The 15,840-nt window shown below is 43.1% G+C and overlaps 2 protein-coding genes across 3 annotated transcripts; one reads left to right on the top strand and one right to left on the bottom strand.

The window, feature by feature from the left end:
• Positions 1-48: 48 nt before the first annotated feature.
• On the bottom strand, positions 49-8,463 carry LOC148065442 (GTPase IMAP family member 8). 2 transcript variants are annotated; one of them, XM_087808339.1, is made up of 7 exons: positions 7,989-8,463; positions 7,168-7,780; positions 5,290-5,845; positions 5,133-5,230; positions 4,935-5,066; positions 4,204-4,794; positions 49-2,410 (listed from the first exon to the last, which is right to left on the bottom strand). In XM_087808339.1, exons 2-7 carry the CDS (start codon positions 7,196-7,198, stop codon positions 2,337-2,339), a joined length of 1,482 nt encoding a protein of 493 aa, XP_087664465.1. In that variant the 5' UTR covers positions 7,199-7,780; positions 7,989-8,463; the 3' UTR covers positions 49-2,336. The 2 variants fall into 2 exon arrangements, with proteins under 2 accessions (XP_087664465.1, XP_087664466.1); XM_087808340.1 differs by lacking the exon at positions 7,989-8,463 and having other exon boundaries at positions 7,168-7,877.
• Positions 8,464-8,540: 77 nt separating this feature from the next.
• Positions 8,541-14,409, top strand: adsl (adenylosuccinate lyase). Its single transcript, XM_087808341.1, has 12 exons — positions 8,541-8,783; positions 11,014-11,217; positions 11,303-11,347; positions 11,574-11,653; positions 11,720-11,891; positions 11,973-12,019; positions 12,163-12,253; positions 12,336-12,405; positions 12,481-12,628; positions 12,743-12,923; positions 13,234-13,410; positions 13,508-14,409. Exons 1-12 carry the CDS (start codon positions 8,646-8,648, stop codon positions 13,592-13,594), a joined length of 1,440 nt encoding a protein of 479 aa, XP_087664467.1. The 5' UTR covers positions 8,541-8,645; the 3' UTR covers positions 13,595-14,409.
• The last annotated feature ends 1,431 nt before the right edge of the window (positions 14,410-15,840 follow it).

Raw genomic sequence — 15,840 nt, 5'->3', positions numbered from 1 at the left:
TGTTTTGTCTTGAATTTTCATCAGGAAAAAAAGCAAGGGGATGAAAACAAGGGTTTACCCACATCATTTATTGCCACTCAACAAAGAACTGATGCCACAATGGTGCTAAAGGACACAGGAAGTAACATCACTTGGCCACAGTAAAATCATGTTTCACATCAATATTTACTGCTTATACAATTTTAGGAGCCTAGAACCAAACAAAAGCTTTTAATGTCCTCATCACACTAGAGGCATGCGTACCAACTTGACTGGATGATCAAGGACCGGATCACGATCAGATAACATCTCGTAACACAGGAAACTACAGCACGGCAGTGGTTTGGATCATGGTATAAATGCCTTATACAGCGTTCCTTTAATAGTGCTGGGCGGCCCAAACAACCACTATTTAGTCCTGCTTCCTCTTGTGACGTAATTGTCACTTATGCTGAAATGGAATTTAATATAATGCATTGCCATTCAATCATCTGAAAATGAACGAAGCAATGGGTTGCTATGATTCTAAAACACTGAATTCAATAACGTTTTTTTTCAATCAGTGGATGTGTTACATTTTTTAAAATTAATTTGTATGCATTAATCTTTGCATGAATGATGCAAATCATGATGTTAGTAAGATTGTTTAGTTGTAACGCTAAAACCTCTAACACTGACGGATTTTCTTTTCTTTTCAAATGTTCTATTTAGCGACATCTGTTGGTGACAGCCCAGCACTATGTTTTTGAGTCATGTGACTTGCAAGGTTCAACAGGACAAGAGGTGATTTTGCCATCAGCTCTGTAGGCACTGGGTCATCTGCATGCGGTGTGTTTACATGCCTGTAGGAAATAAATAGATTAAATTCTTCTTCTATAAACGTCCCTGTTGATGTGTCAGTGGTGAAAAACTAGAGCCCTAAGTGAGCTCAATGACTCATGAGGTTAAGTTGTTTTTTTTATCTGGAGCATGCAAAAGCTGGATGTGGCGTAGAGGACGCGGTCCTGCCGCAGGCCGCACTCCCGCTCTGATGCTGAGGCACATAGCTGAGTCTACCTTGTCAATAAAAGCAGCTAAGCAGAGCTGCCCGTCGGGACTCACACCTCCACCTCAGCTCTTCTCTAGCGAGACCGCTACTTATGGCAACTACACTAACGACCCCGGCACACGCACACACTCACACACACAGGTTACATTAGCACAGGAGTAGAAGAAAATGGCAACAGAGGTGCACAGACAGATGACGCAAGGAGGAGCAAGAACAGTTTGCAGGATGAACACATTTTAGCATTCCTGACGACTGGACAGAAATCTTATCGGGGAGGAAGTGAGCAGGAAATAAAACATCACATCCTTTGTCATGGTTCCACCGTGGAAATGTAAACGTTACCATGTGACCTTCAGCAATCTGGTCGACAACATAGAAATATGCTGCACAGGTTTGACATTAACTGGCCACAAAAGGCTTCTCGAAATGACTCAGAATATTAGTACTGTTAGCTGAAGCACTCGAGATCCAATTGCTGAGGAACGAGTTGTTGTTGACGTGGACAAACTCGATAGAAAAAGGGGCCCTAATCTTCTTGCACGGTGGTCCCCAATCACAGATCTGGGGACTGAGACCGGTCCGTGGGCCGCACAGAAAGAAATGTACAATTATTACTGTTCTATTGATTGTTACTGTCTGAAATGTGTGTGTGTGTTTTTAAAGAATGGACTTTCTTTCTTCTTAGCAGACTAAGTCAGCTGTTTATTTACCAACAGTAAATATGAGTCTAATTGAAATATTGTCTTGGGGGCTCAAGCTCTTCTAATTTCCTCTGTGTTTGTCCAACATCAAACACATCAAAATCCTTTCCTTTAACATCAGTTTGACTCTGATGTCCGGCAGGCCGGATTTGGCCTTGAGTTTGTCACATGTGGTTTTAATCATATGCTTCATGTGACCAGGTGAGGAAAGATCTGTGCCAATATTTCAAAATATAAATCTCATGTTTAGTCATGAAAAAGTAAAAGTGCTTTACGTTCATATTCTTGTAGAGATTTCCTACTTCAATGATCCGACGCAAGTGCTTGAGTAAAACTGTTCCACCTTGATGGTGTCGGAGCAGCCTGGATGGTCAGCAGTCATGAAGTCACAGAGTATCTTTAGCAGCGGCAGGGTTCTGCAGTTTGTTTAGAAGCATTTCCTGGTTGTTGGCGGACCATTTATACACAGGTGTGTGGCTTCAAGTCCTAGCTTAAAGCTGCGAGACACTCCCTAGTTAATGTCTTGGTGAGGTCAGGGTTCCATGAGGCGGTGGAGCCTTTTAAAAAGACTCTGAAATGGTGTAAAGCCGGCTGACATCCATGATGTCTCACTGAAGCTGGCAGCCTCTGCAGTCGTCCTCAGGCTCTGTGTTGTCGGAAGAGTACGAGCTCTCCTCGCTCACTGTCAAACAAACATAAGCACATGTCAACACTGTCCAGAGGAAGACACAACAAATTAAGAATGTTTGTGTCTTAAGTCTGCCCAAGAAACTATATGTGGCCCTTGATGAGATTTCATGTGGCCCATAGCTTTATGAGGGGACGGATAGACGGAAGGATGGAAAGATGATGGACTGACAGATGGAATGAAAGGTTGGTTAGAAGATGCACAGACAGAAGGATGGTCAGATGAAATAGAAGGATGGATAGATAATGGACTGACAGACGGATTGACAGATGGAATAGAAGAATGGATAGTTAACGGATAGATAGAAGGATGGACAGATGGAATGTTAGGATGGATAGATGATGGAATGACAGAAGGATGGTCAAGTAGAATGGATAAATGATGGACTGACAGAAGGATGGACAAGTAGAGTGGATAGATGCATAGCTGATGGAGGGACAGAAGAATGGACAGATGGAATGGGGGAATTTATAGATGATGGACACAAAAGAATGAACTTATGGAATTGTAGGATCAATAGATGGTTGACTTGAGAGAAGGATTGACAAGTTAAATGGATTGATGATGGATGGACATAGAATGAACAGATAGAATCGAAGAATGGAAAGAGATGGGCGAACAGATGGATGGATAGATGGACAGACAGAATGATGGACAAGTGGAATGAATGGATGGATTTGATGATGGACGGACAGAAGAATGGACCGATGGAATGTAAGGATGGATAGATGATGGACGGACAGAAAAATGGACAGTTGGAATGGAAGGATGGATAGGTGACGGACAGACAGAATAATGGACAGATGGATTGACGGATGGATGGATGGCTAGCAGATGGACGACAGAAGGATGGACAAGTGGAATGGATAAATGGACAGATGTAAGGATGGATAGATGATGGACGGACAGAAGGATGGACAGATGTAAGGATGGATAGATGATGGACGGACAGAAGAATGGACAGATGGAATGGAAGGATGGATAGATGATGGACGGACAGAAGAATGGACAGATGGAATGGAAGGATGGATAGATGATGGACGGACAGAAGAATGGACAGATGGAATGGAAGGATGGATGGATGATGGACGGACAGAAGGATGGACAGATGTAAGGATGGATAGATGATGGATGGACAGAAGAATGGACAGATGGAATGGAAGGATGGATAGATGATGGACGGACAGAAGAATGGACAGATGGAATGGAAGGATGGATAGATGATGGACTGACAGAAGAATGGACAAGTGGAATGGGTGGATGGACAGATGTAAGGATGGATAGATGATGGACGGACAGAAGGATGGACAGATGTAAGGATGGATAGATGATGGACGGACAGAAGGATGGACAGATGTAAGGATGGATAGATGATGGACTGACAGAAGAATGGACAGATGGAATGGAAGGATGGATAGATGATGGACAGACAGAACGATGGACAAGTGGAATGAATGGACGGATAGATGATGGAGAACAGAAGAATGGACAGATGGAATGGACGGATGGATAGATGTAGTGTTCTCCCAAGAAAAATGGAACAGGATGGCGCTGAGGTGGAAGCTCGTGCTTTTTGCCCGTTTGAAAGACAAATGGAGACTATTTCCTGGGAGAGACAAGGAGAATCTTCAACTTCAAACTTTCCTTCCAACTTCAAAATAAAATGTATTATGCTCAATTTTAAGAATTGAAAAAAAATTGCACAGTGTCCGCCGCGGCTTGGATAGATGAGACAGAAGAATGGACAGATGGAATGGAAGGATGGATAGATGATGACTGTTACTTACACCACTCGGTCTGGATGGGGAGAAAAGCCTTATCACCGTTCTCCCGGATCATCTCCTCAATCCTGTCCAGCAGCTGTGAAACACTTCTGTCTTTGCCCGGCGTCTTACTGTCCAGCACATGGTAATAGTTCCCACAGAACTCCAGCAGTCTCTGCAGCTCCCGGCCTCCTCTCAGGATGTGCTCCTCGATGGGAGTGCGACCCAGCCAGTCCCCGCAGCTGAACAGCACCATGGTGTGGAGACAGGCGCTGTCGCCAAACAGAGTCTCTATGTGAGAAAGGAGCGTCCTCCTCTTCCGGGCAGTCAGAGACGACACCACGGGCAGGACCAGCAGAAGCGTGTGTGGGCCGGGTCGAAGGAGAGCCGCCCCGCGCTGAGACTCCTGACGGATTCGCTTTGGAGTTCTCCTCACCGAGAACCAGTCCCACCCAGGGGTGTCCACGATGGTGATCCGTCGCCCCGAAACCAGGGCTTGTCTCCTCAAACAGAGGTCAGTCTCCTGGCCTGACTCGAAGCATCGGCGGCCCAGAATCGCGTTTCCCACTGAGCTTTTCCCAACACCCTTCCAGCCCAGCAGCAGGAGCCTCAATTCTACCAGGAGATAGAAAATCAAACAGCTAACTAATTATCATTATATTATTTGAAAAGTTAAATTTAGACTTATTTCGTCTCTAAAAGGGATTAAATGATGGAGCTCTGTTGTGCAGGTACATAGTAATTCACTCTTTCACCTCTTGGGGGTCCACCGATCATCTGATCCCTCTGTCTGACGTTCTCCTCCATCCTCATCCTCTCTTCCTCCAGAGCTCTCCTGGCCTGCTCCTCCTCCAACAGGATCAATTCGTTCACCTCAAAGTACCAGCCTGCAGACAAACAAATACTCAGTGCTGCAGCACGTTGGAGGAGAAACCTCTGCGTACGTGTCAAACCTTGGTTGTCGGTGATCAGTTCCTCCACCTTCTCCATCAGCTCTGGCACCTGAGTATTGTCTTCTGTGTCCTTGTGAGTGTTATCGAAGGCATGGTACCTGCAGGTGCAGAATGTGTCAGGTTCTCGATCGTCAGACGTAGCAGAGAAGAGTCGTACCTGCTGCCGCATCGCTCAACCAGCCACTGCAGGGCCTCTCCTGTGTTGGCGATGTGTTCCTCAATGAAAACCCCTTTCTGGAGTTTGTCCACCCCAGTGAAGAGCACCATAGAGTACCTCCAGGTACCTCCCCCCAGAGCCCCCAGCTGCTCCTCTGCAGCCCTCCTGTGAGTGTCTGTGAAAGGCTGCGTCACCGACACCACCAGCAGGATGGCGTGCGGTCCAGGAGGACACAAGATGGCTCCCATGCACGGCCCCTCGCTGTCTAAGCTCGGCGGGGCCTGCGGTGGGCTGTCGGACTCTGCGGCGGTGTTGTCGTTGGTGTCTTCTTCGGTGTCCTCCTCCGTGTCGCAGGGGATGCTCCAAGGCGGGGTGTCCACCACGGTGACCCGCCGGCCGTAAATCTCCGTCTGACCCACATTGCTGTGCGTGGTCTCTGCCCCCGCGTCAAAAACCTCGTCCCCCAGGATAGTGTTGGCGGTGGAGGTCTTGCCTGACTTGGGGCCCCCCAGAATGAGAAGCCTTCGCTCAGGGGGGTGTCGCCCCCTCTGGTCCCCTGTTGAGGAAGACACCCTGTTTATTGTTTATTTATTGTCCCTGGGTCAAGGTGACCCGGTGGCCCTTATCAAATTTGTTTGAGGGGCACCGGGTCACCATGACCCAGAGATAACACAAGGGATGAATCAAAGATCAATTGCATTGTCAATATTTACATCTTAAACAGTGACAGATAAAAACGTAAAAAATAAAAAGGAACTACCTGCAAAAACTAAATTTTAAGTGCTTTAAAATACACTTAGCCATAATGCTTAATCAAACAGGGTCTTACACATTAGGCTTGACATGATAATATGACCTTGGAGAGAATCCTTTCTTTCTTTCGAAATAAAACACTTTTCAGAGAGCTATAATTAATACAATATCTGTGCGGTCCGGCATTAAGTCTCCTGCCTGTGGCGAAAACAAACCAAAATACTATCAGAATACTAATAAGAAGTCCCAGTTACAGTGAGCACCTTTAAATATCAAGTATTCTAAAATGTGAGTTTCCTTCAGATTCGCCATCTCTCGCCTGCTGTTCTGAGCTTTTGTTTATGTAGGTCACAGAGCAAGAACCATGGACTCCTGTGTTTGTAAATCAGGATGACCCGGCACACAGACCAGCTGTACAGGGGAGACAAAAACGAAAACGAACACGAACACGTAAAAGTATCTTGCAAAAACAGCCAATGAGACCACAGACCAAACAACATTTTCCTAAAATATTTAAGAAAACCACGAAGAATCAGCTGTAAAATGTTTAGAATGATGCGTCATTATTTCGTACCATTACTGTGCATATTGGACTTTGGGGGTGTTACTTGAGGCTGGATACCCTGACGCTCTTTTATTGATTCATATCCAACATCTTGATATAAGCTACTGTAGCTTTGAAAGAAAGTCTCAAATCGTGTCTCGTATGTTTATGCTTTTGCTTGAATTGAAGAACAGAGCAGGATGAATTTTGTCGTCTCTATGGTGATGATGGACATCATCCATTCTCGGGACTCAAAAGTGAGCCCTGAGTTGGGAAAGGTTAAGAAGCACAGACCCAGAGTCAAGTGAGATACTTGATGGTATAATCTGGAAGATGGATCTTGTTCCAGCACAAATCAAGATCTGCTTGCTCCTGCGAGAAAGACACTTCTTCTTAATATGATTAGAAGCTGGGATGAACGCTAGAAGTCACGTCGTCACTCTCCCTCAGAGAGGATGAAATCACTGTCAGAGCTCCACTACAGGAAGTTGACAAGAGCAACAGTTTCTCATGGTGGTGAGTGACATGCGATGCTTGCTGGGGAAGATATGTGAGGAGAGAAGGTGTGTGGGAGGACTCACCAGTGTCAGAGCCAGAGGACACAGCAGCCATCTTGAGCGTGGAACCTCTGGCTTCCTCCTCCTCAGCCACCCTTCTTCTTCTCCTTCTAGGCTCCACTTTGGTCGCTTCTTGTTGCCACCTCAGAGAGAACGCGCGACGACCGAGCTCGAGTGGTGTGTGAAACGCTGGCAGCTCGCTCTCTCCATCCACTTCATTCTGCTGCAGTGTCACTCACTCTACCTCCACTTCCTTCTGTCTGCCCCTCCATCTGCTCCCTCAAATGTCTTCTGCGCTACTTTAATCGTTCTATTCTGTTTTCTTCCAGAGCTTGTTTATCTCTCCGTGCAGGAGGGAAAGATTGAGCAATGCAGAAGCAGGAGAGCCAAATATCCCTCTGCAGCAGCAGCTGTTACAGGAAGTCGTCTCGTCATTTTTTTGAGGCAAAACAGAAAAGCTGTTCCTCCCACTTGCCTGTGCAACAGCAGCAGTGGCAGTGAGTGCAGACTGCAGTCAGGGAGCAAGAAAGATGGATAGCTAGAGAGAGGAGAGGAAGAGGAGAGGGAGCTCACAGCTGTATGTATTCCCCAGCTGATGCATCCAGCACATGCACTCTTTCCATCGCAAGAGAAATCACTGCGAGGGAGATAATTAAATATTTAACACACAACCACACATTACATAACACACTGGCTACTATTAATAGTAAGAATCCTACTAATTCAAATCATCTTTTAACAAAAGCTGAATGAATGGAGACCTAGAATTATGTCAGTATTATATTAAAAATAATACACATTTCACTCATGGCATGACACAGGTTGTCATAACTCGGTATACTAACCTGAACCTGTTGAACATCTCATCGATAACTTTTCTGTAGGCGCTTTTAAAAATGTGAAACAAATCAACAACATTTTATTACGTGTTTTTAATTTCATTTTTTTTAGACGTCATTGCATGGATGACGTTAGCTACAGCACCATCTTGTGGAAGGATGACTGAGCTGCAACATTTCAGTAAACATGTCCAGTGATGAATTCAACTTCGTTTCTATATTTGGTTTAAATGCTCACTGATGTTGATCCAATACTAACTTAAAACTTCATTCCACGTTCCAGTCGTAACAGACACGCATGAAAGAGAAAGTGATGACGAAGCGTTGAAAGGCGCAAAAATGAAGAGTTCAAGTAATGGAGATTCAAAGGTGCAGCTCATACCAGAGATGACTATTGACGAGCGCAGGGATGACACGTGTAGGTGAAAATGCTGAAGCCTACGTTGGTCTTCTAAAGCTCGTCCCTTAACATTTAAAAAAGTGTTATTTACATTCCGAATACGTCCCAAAATAGACGACACGCCTATCCGGTAGGTGGCGTAGATGCGCCGAAGTGTCATTTTCCCGCCGCCACGAAGAGCTAAAAGTCACTGCAGCAGACCTTCTGTGTGAGAACCTGTCACCCCTGAAGTCTTCCATAACTGCTTAAATCCACTCCTGACCATGGCGGATGAGTTCATGAGCTACCGATCCCCGCTGGTGTCCCGCTACGCCAGCAAGGAGATGGCGTACAACTTCAGCGACAGAAAGAAGTTCACCGCATGGAGGAAGCTGTGGATCTACCTGGCCAAGGCTGAGAAGGTTTGACACCTGTTTGTTCCATATCCATGAAATATTCCATTATATGCGTACAGTGTGTGTCCATGTTACTCTCTCACCTTTCTCAAGTTTCAAAGTTCTAAATATAGAGGCCTCCTGTCACTCTCACAGACACGCACTCTCCACGCACACAGATAACTGATAACAAACAATACTTTTAAACCATGAAATTTAATTAAAAATATTACAAACTTCATCGAACATTATGAGGTTATTTGGAAACTTTATTTGTATGCACTTTAAGATCCAATATTAACGTTCAATATTAATAAGCACCGCATTACTTTGTCCTTCACAATTATGTTATGTGTTAAAGCAGTAGATTTTACTTCACTTTGAAGCCTTGTAGTAAGTAAGTAATTTATATGTAGAGTGAATCATTTAAGATATATTCCATTAGTCGTCAACGTGTCTATCAACACATTTTAGACTGTACATAACTTGCATGCCTCTGTTTTCTATCTCTTTGTAACATTTTCTGGAGTTGCTGAACCGTGAATTTCTCTAAGGAGATGAATAATCTATTTAAGATATAATAATATAATTAATAAGAATATAAGAATCTATTTTAAATTTTTTTTTAAATATCATCATAAAGTTATGATCAACATTAATAATCCGGTACTGTGGCCATATTTAGACTTTTCTTGTCTTGAAATGTGCTTTTAATAAACTCCAGTTGAAGAAAATAATCTCATCAAATTTAGAAGTTCATTAATCTGCTCTTACATTTGGACATAAATGGTTACAAATGGCCTGAAGTGCGTTCTGACTTTACTCAGCCTAAATGGTGTGTGTGTATGTGGGTGTGTTGGTGCGTGCGTGTGTGTTGGTACGTACGTGCGTGCGTGTGTGCGTGTGCGTGCGCTAGTAATGTCACAGTAATGGGAGCCTCTGTGACTCACCCTCCTGATCCTCAATTAGAGTCACTCGCATGTTTTCAGTTTTTGGTCACATGACAGTTCTGCTCTGTCCAAACGGAGATTAAGTCTGATTCTATTATGTCCTGTGAGTGTCACAAGGAAGCATGTGACTGCCAAAGATAAAGTTAATCAAGGTCTCGGAAGTCAATGAAGGCACCGGTTAGTAGTTCCTATCTTTTGCTAAGTTAAACACACACTCATGTCCATAACCTTTTTCCTGAGCAAACTGTCTTTTTCATGACCCAGCTCATGTGATCAGCAAAACGTTAACCCATTAAGAACCCCTCAAAAACGTTATCCTGTCATTAACCCTTCAAAAATTTAAACCTGCCTTTAACGTTGCCTTAACCCTTCCATTACAATAACCTGTTAATTACACTAACCTGTCAATAACATTATCATATTGATAATGTTAACGTGTTATGATCCCATCCATAAAGTGAATCAGTCATTGACCATTCATTAACAGTAACTCACCCTCAACCCGTCCTCAACCCGTCAATAACGTAAGCCGTCCTTAACTTTTACCCATTATTACCATCATTACCCGTTAATTACATTAATGCATCAATAACATCACTCTCCCTTAATACCCACAATGAAGGTTAAACCGTCAGGGAGCTTAAATGTCAGTAAGGTTTAATTGCCATTGGGTTTAATTGTCAATAACATCAACCCAACGTTAACCTGCCAACTATTGTTTAAGGTCAACTAATGATTTGAAGTGTCTTTTAAATTCATCCTGGACATGTATTGTACTCATCACTATGTGTCTTTTTACACAAAACCCTTTAAATTTATATATTTGCAATTGTGTTTAAGCCCCTTTTACTGAAAAAAACAAGTTTTGCTGGAGATTATTTCTTGTTTACCATTACCACGCCCACTCTGCTGTGATTGTTCAGCCGTCAGGGTTTCTCATGCAGCTTCATAAATCAAGTAGGTGTTTACCTCCGAGGGACTCATTATATAAACAAAGCAGGTCGTGATTACAGCCTGCTGGAGCAGGAGTGAAGCCATTATTACGTCATAATGAACTCTCATTCAGACAGGGGAGAACTTTATGAAGTAATAACTATAAAACATTGTCATTACTGCATCTTGGTGAGGAAGACTTCACCATTTGACATGTGAGTGAGTCAGGAGGGTTGGGTTTCCACATTAGTTGCCCTTTAACCTGCCAAATGCTTACTATCATTACTATAATGAAGAGTTTGTGAACTGGTAATCCATGCTGACTCGTAGTTGACCTTGTCTCTTCATTCATTTTAACGTATTCACTGGTCCAGACTCTAGGTCTGCCCATCACTGAAGAGCAGATCCAGGAGATGGAAAGCAAGGCAGAAGACATCAACTTCATCATGGCGGCGGAAGAAGAGCGGAAACTCAGACATGACGTCATGGCGCACGTGCACACCTTCTCACATGTCTGCCCCAAGGCGGCGCCCATCATCCACCTGGGGGCGACGTCCTGTTACGTGGGCGACAACACTGTAAAGAACTTTATATCATTTCATATAGAGTTTAGATTATGTACTGTATTCTAATCATCCCTTTTGCCTCACTTCCTCTCCTCAGGACCTGATTGTGCTGCGGGATGGCTTCGACATTCTGTTGCCAAAGGTGGGCTCAGCTGTGTGTTCACTTATTCATGCATCGTGGAAGTAGAGTATGAGCAGCTGTGTTGTCAACATGGGTGGCATCAGCTGTTTGTAGCAAGTCAACAGTGTGAAAGTCATTTGTGTTTCCTTTCAATGCTTTCATTTGTGTCTTTTAAAAACATTTAAAAGATTATAATGTGATTCCCTAGATCGTGGTCTGTGTATTTGAGCATATATTCTTATTACAGCTAGCCAGGGTGATGGACAGGCTGGCAAGTTTTGCTGAGAAATACGCCGAACTCCCCACTCTGGGCTTCACACACTACCAGTGAGTTTCATATTATGACGGTTCTTTTGGAGATATGCAATCCTTACACACTCCATCCTGCTCCAGACCAGCCCAACTAACCACGGTCGGCAAGAGAGCCTGTCTGTGGCTGCAGGACTTGGTCATGGACATGCGGAACATTCAGAGAGCTCGTAATGACCTGCGTTTTCGGGGCGTCAAAGGGACGACGGGCACTCAGGCTAGCTTCCTGCAGCTGTTCCAGGGCGACCACGACAAGGTGGGAATCTGTCCATTCCTCCGTGAATTCATTTAATTGTTAATTCTTTAGTAAAGAGTATTAAACGTGCCATGGTTGCAGGTAGAGGAGCTGGACAGGCTGGTCACTGAGATGGCTGGATTCAAGAAGTAAGCTACTTCTCACTTGGTAACTTGATAACTTCAGGAGTTACAACAAGTAAAAATGCACATGTCAATGAAGGGTTAATAATAAACTCTTCTTCATTATCCTATTCATCACGAGTATAACTAATTTGCTCTTTCGTCCACAGAGCCTACCTCGTGACCGGACAGACCTACAGTCGGAAAGTGGACATTGACTGTTTGGCCACATTGGCCAGTTTAGCTGCAACAGTACACAAGGTGCGCTATTCGAGCTATGTCTCCATCTTGTGGTCATGAGTAGAACCTCTACTCGTTTAACTTTATTTTTGGTCCGTCTTAGATCTGCAGCGACATCCGCCTGCTGGCCAATCTGAAGGAGCTTGAAGAGCCTTTTGAGAAAGATCAGATCGGTAGGGTCATCTTTTGTTCTCTCTTCATGATTGCTCTTCACCTTAGGTCATGTCTGGTTCTCTGAAACTCCTCAGGCTCCAGCGCCATGCCTTACAAGAGGAACCCCATGCGGTCCGAGCGCTGTTGTAGCCTTGCCCGTCATCTGATGGCTCTGATGTCCGATCCTCTGAACACGGCCTCAGTCCAGTGGCTGGAAAGGACACTGGACGACAGCGCCAACCGGTCAGCCATCTTGCAAATACTTATTTAGATTAGTCTTGTTTCTGTCACAAATTTTCAGTTTTACATGTAAGCAGATGCACGCCATCAACTATCTTAATGTTTTGAATCTCTTAGGAGGATCTCGCTTCCCGAGTCCTTCCTTAGCGCTGACATCATCCTCAGCACCCTGCAGAACATCTCAGAGGGGCTGGTGGTCTACCCCAAGGTCATCGAGCGGCACATTCGACACGAGCTGCCCTTCATGGCGACAGAGAACATCATCATGGCCATAGTGAAGGCTGGAGGCAACAGACAGGTGCTGCAGGACACTGACCAGATCACGATATTTCCCTCCACCCATTTATTCTAATCAAACATCACTTTTTTTTAAATCTGTTTTAATATCTGCAAGATGCCCCTGTGATTTTCCATGTACAGAAGTGGGCACACAGGCTCCAAGAGACTTTCATGATTTTAATGATTAATCACACTAGTATAATTCCTGAAGGATTTAAAACTCACAGTTAAAGTTTAAAATGGGTCACAAAGAAGTGGATTTTTTGTTTGACGAGACTTAAAACTTGTTCATAATGTTTTGGATCATTTCTCTTCATCCCTTTATCCAGGACTGCCATGAGAAAATAAGAGTTCTGTCGCAGGAGGCAGCGGCCGTGGTGAAACAGGAAGGAGGTGACAATGACCTGATAGCCAGGGTCCAGGCGGACTCCTACTTTGCCCCCATTCTGGGGCAGTTGGATTCCCTTCTTGACCCTAAGACCTTCATTGGAAGGGCTCCCCAGCAGGTGAGCCTTTGTACCTGGAGCTTGGAACATATGTCTTTATAACATGACAGGTTCATTTTTTAAGTATCTCTTGGTTCTACATTCTGTTTCCATCCAGGTGGTCAGATTCCTGACGGAGGAAGTTCGCCCTCTGCTGGAACCTTTCAAAACCAAAATGGATGTAAAGATCGAGCTGGAGCTCTAACAGCTGGAGAAGTTGACACTTCTTGATGTGGTCACATCCATGCCTTGTACAGTAATAAACTTAAATGAAAAAATAAATAAATTAGTGATTTTGTAGTGCGATAATCAATATGATTGATTTTGAAGCTACTTCCCTATGTTGCATAAATGTTTTAAATCTTAAACTAAAGCTTTAAAATGCATATTTAAGGCTTTGCAAAAATGAAATGCGCGATAGAGGGGTGGTGTGTTGTTGTAGTAACCATTTGTGCCGCTAGATGGGGGTGTTCTGTCAAGTCATTACATTTCTTCTCGTCCATCCTTCGGCTTTTTTAGTTTTAAATATTTGTTTTTATATAAATCCATCATCGTCATTCCACCAAATACAAATTAAACTTCAGAATAATCAATATAGTAAGTGCAGTGTGAAGCCCTTAGCTTTTATTTAAATTAAGTTTTGTTAAATGTTGGTGCCTTAACCTTGAGTACTCAGAATACACAAAGTTTGTACTTTTCTTTTTTTTTTTCCTTTTAACTTGTGTTTAAAAATGAATACAGCGCTTTAGGTATATCATATTTACATGCAGTAATTGTGATTTGTATTCCTCTTATATTCTGGTACTCTAAAATATATATCAAATGAAACGACATGCAATCAAATAATCAATTGTTTTATTCCATCATTATCTTTTCATAACTATTTTTGATGTGATCTGTCTTTTAAGCAACGGCTGGTGAACCAGTATGTGACAGTTTATACATACTGTAGGATTTGACTGATTTTTACTCAAGATTGTTTGAGAGCTATGAGGCCATAAAGTCTCTTTTTACATTTTATTAGAGTTGTTTTTCATGGTTCCTTTTTTTTCCTCAGTAAAAGCTATTTTAGATGGGAATGCTCATCTGACAACATTCTTTCACATGATGGTGGTAGCTTTGATGAGGAGAGATCAGAATTCTTTCAGAATTTCTCAAGAACAATTTGAATGTCCCATTCCTGGCTGCAGCTCTCTGTAACTCGTAGGGTTGAGAACTAACCTCATTGACAGAAGTTATTTGGCATTCTTTTGCAACTCGTCTTTTAGGAGCTCTGGTTTCCTCCCACAGTCCATAAACAAAATGTGTTGACTCTTTATTTTTGGTAGATATGTTTTTCGCCCTCTGTTGGTCTAGAGACAAGTCCTGGGTGTCCACTTGCCCTGGCTAGCTAGGATATTTTTTACCAATCTGTTTGAGAATAACCTGGCAACAAAATCAATATTTATATATTCATACAGTTTTGTCATCGGCATTCATGAGATGGAGAGAGTATTTTTGCGTGAGATTACTGAGTAAATATAATTTAACAATGGTCTTCTTCTGATTGTCTCGGTACAGCTGTGTCGAGGGAGGTTCTTTGTGTGTCGGCCAGAATGTGGTGTGATTGGCATTTTTGGAAAAGGGCAGCTCTTATGGAGGCTGCTGCCAGCAGAGAGGCGAAAGGAAAACTTTTGGATCCAAGTCTGCAGAATACACAATCCCGCCGCGCGCACACATCACATTATCTGGCTGATAAAGTGGCCTTTACATGAGGAATAGAAGGAATTTTAGGCTAGCCGAGGGCCTCCTGGCATCAGTATTGCAGTGACGTCTGATTTTTTTTTTTCATTCAGTGTTGCATAGTTGCATCAAGACAGAGCAAGTATTTTCTTCGATGACCTTATGTTATTGTCAAATCATCATCTCTTTGTATTTGTATCCGTTTGCATTCTTTCTTTGAAATATAATTGAATATTATTTATCTTTGACTGTTACTTTACTTTTTGGTTTTCTTCAAGGTTTTCAGCTTTATTTGTATATACCTGTAGTACAATGAGCATTCTATTTTTTTTCTGAATCTGGTGATTTTAAATTAAGAATTGTAGCCTCAACCATCACTGGCATTATATGAAGTTTGACGAAGTTATTTTATCATTTGATATCAAAATATTTAACTAAGTTTCAGTAAATGTTGCCAAAGGTACATGGTGTGTTGCAGTGACGTGCGCTGAGGTCCATGCTTGGTGAGGCACTAACTCCTTTAGTGTCTGTTTTACTGTGTATATAAACCCAAAAAGGTAACTTATTCAATTGGCTACTAATTATTTCATATCTCAACAGCATTCTTCATACAGACATGCACACACACATGCACACGCATGGTTTTGAGTGAAATTTTTAAAAGAAGATTTCTATGATTTTATTATACTGATGTCCTCACCTCCAGGCCAGATATAGCATAAACCTGTC

Source organism: Callionymus lyra, chromosome 15, assembly GCF_982586985.1.
Source record: "Callionymus lyra chromosome 15, fCalLyr1.hap1.1, whole genome shotgun sequence".
In the NCBI taxonomy this organism is placed as follows: Eukaryota; Metazoa; Chordata; class Actinopteri; order Syngnathiformes; family Callionymidae; genus Callionymus; species Callionymus lyra.
Note: the sequence above shows the minus strand (reverse complement) of the source record. Positions and strands in the feature narration are given on the sequence as shown.

Excerpts from the sequence above, each read along its gene's own strand:
- LOC148065442 (XM_087808339.1), bottom strand. The coding sequence starts at position 7,198 with ATGGCTGCTGTGTCCTCTGGCTCTGACACTG. Across the intron at positions 4,795-4,934 it reads GATCGGTGGACCCCCAAGAG|AATTGAGGCTCCTGCTGCTG; the intron begins GTGAAAGAGTGA and ends ATCTCCTGGTAG. Across the intron at positions 2,411-4,203 it reads CCCCATCCAGACCGAGTGGT|TGAGCGAGGAGAGCTCGTAC; the intron begins GTAAGTAACAGT and ends TTTGTTTGACAG.
- adsl (XM_087808341.1), top strand. The coding sequence starts at position 8,646 with ATGGCGGATGAGTTCATGAGCTACCGATCCCCGCTGGTGTCCCGCTAC. Across the intron at positions 8,784-11,013 it reads ACCTGGCCAAGGCTGAGAAG|ACTCTAGGTCTGCCCATCAC; the intron begins GTTTGACACCTG and ends TCACTGGTCCAG. Across the intron at positions 13,411-13,507 it reads TTGGAAGGGCTCCCCAGCAG|GTGGTCAGATTCCTGACGGA; the intron begins GTGAGCCTTTGT and ends GTTTCCATCCAG.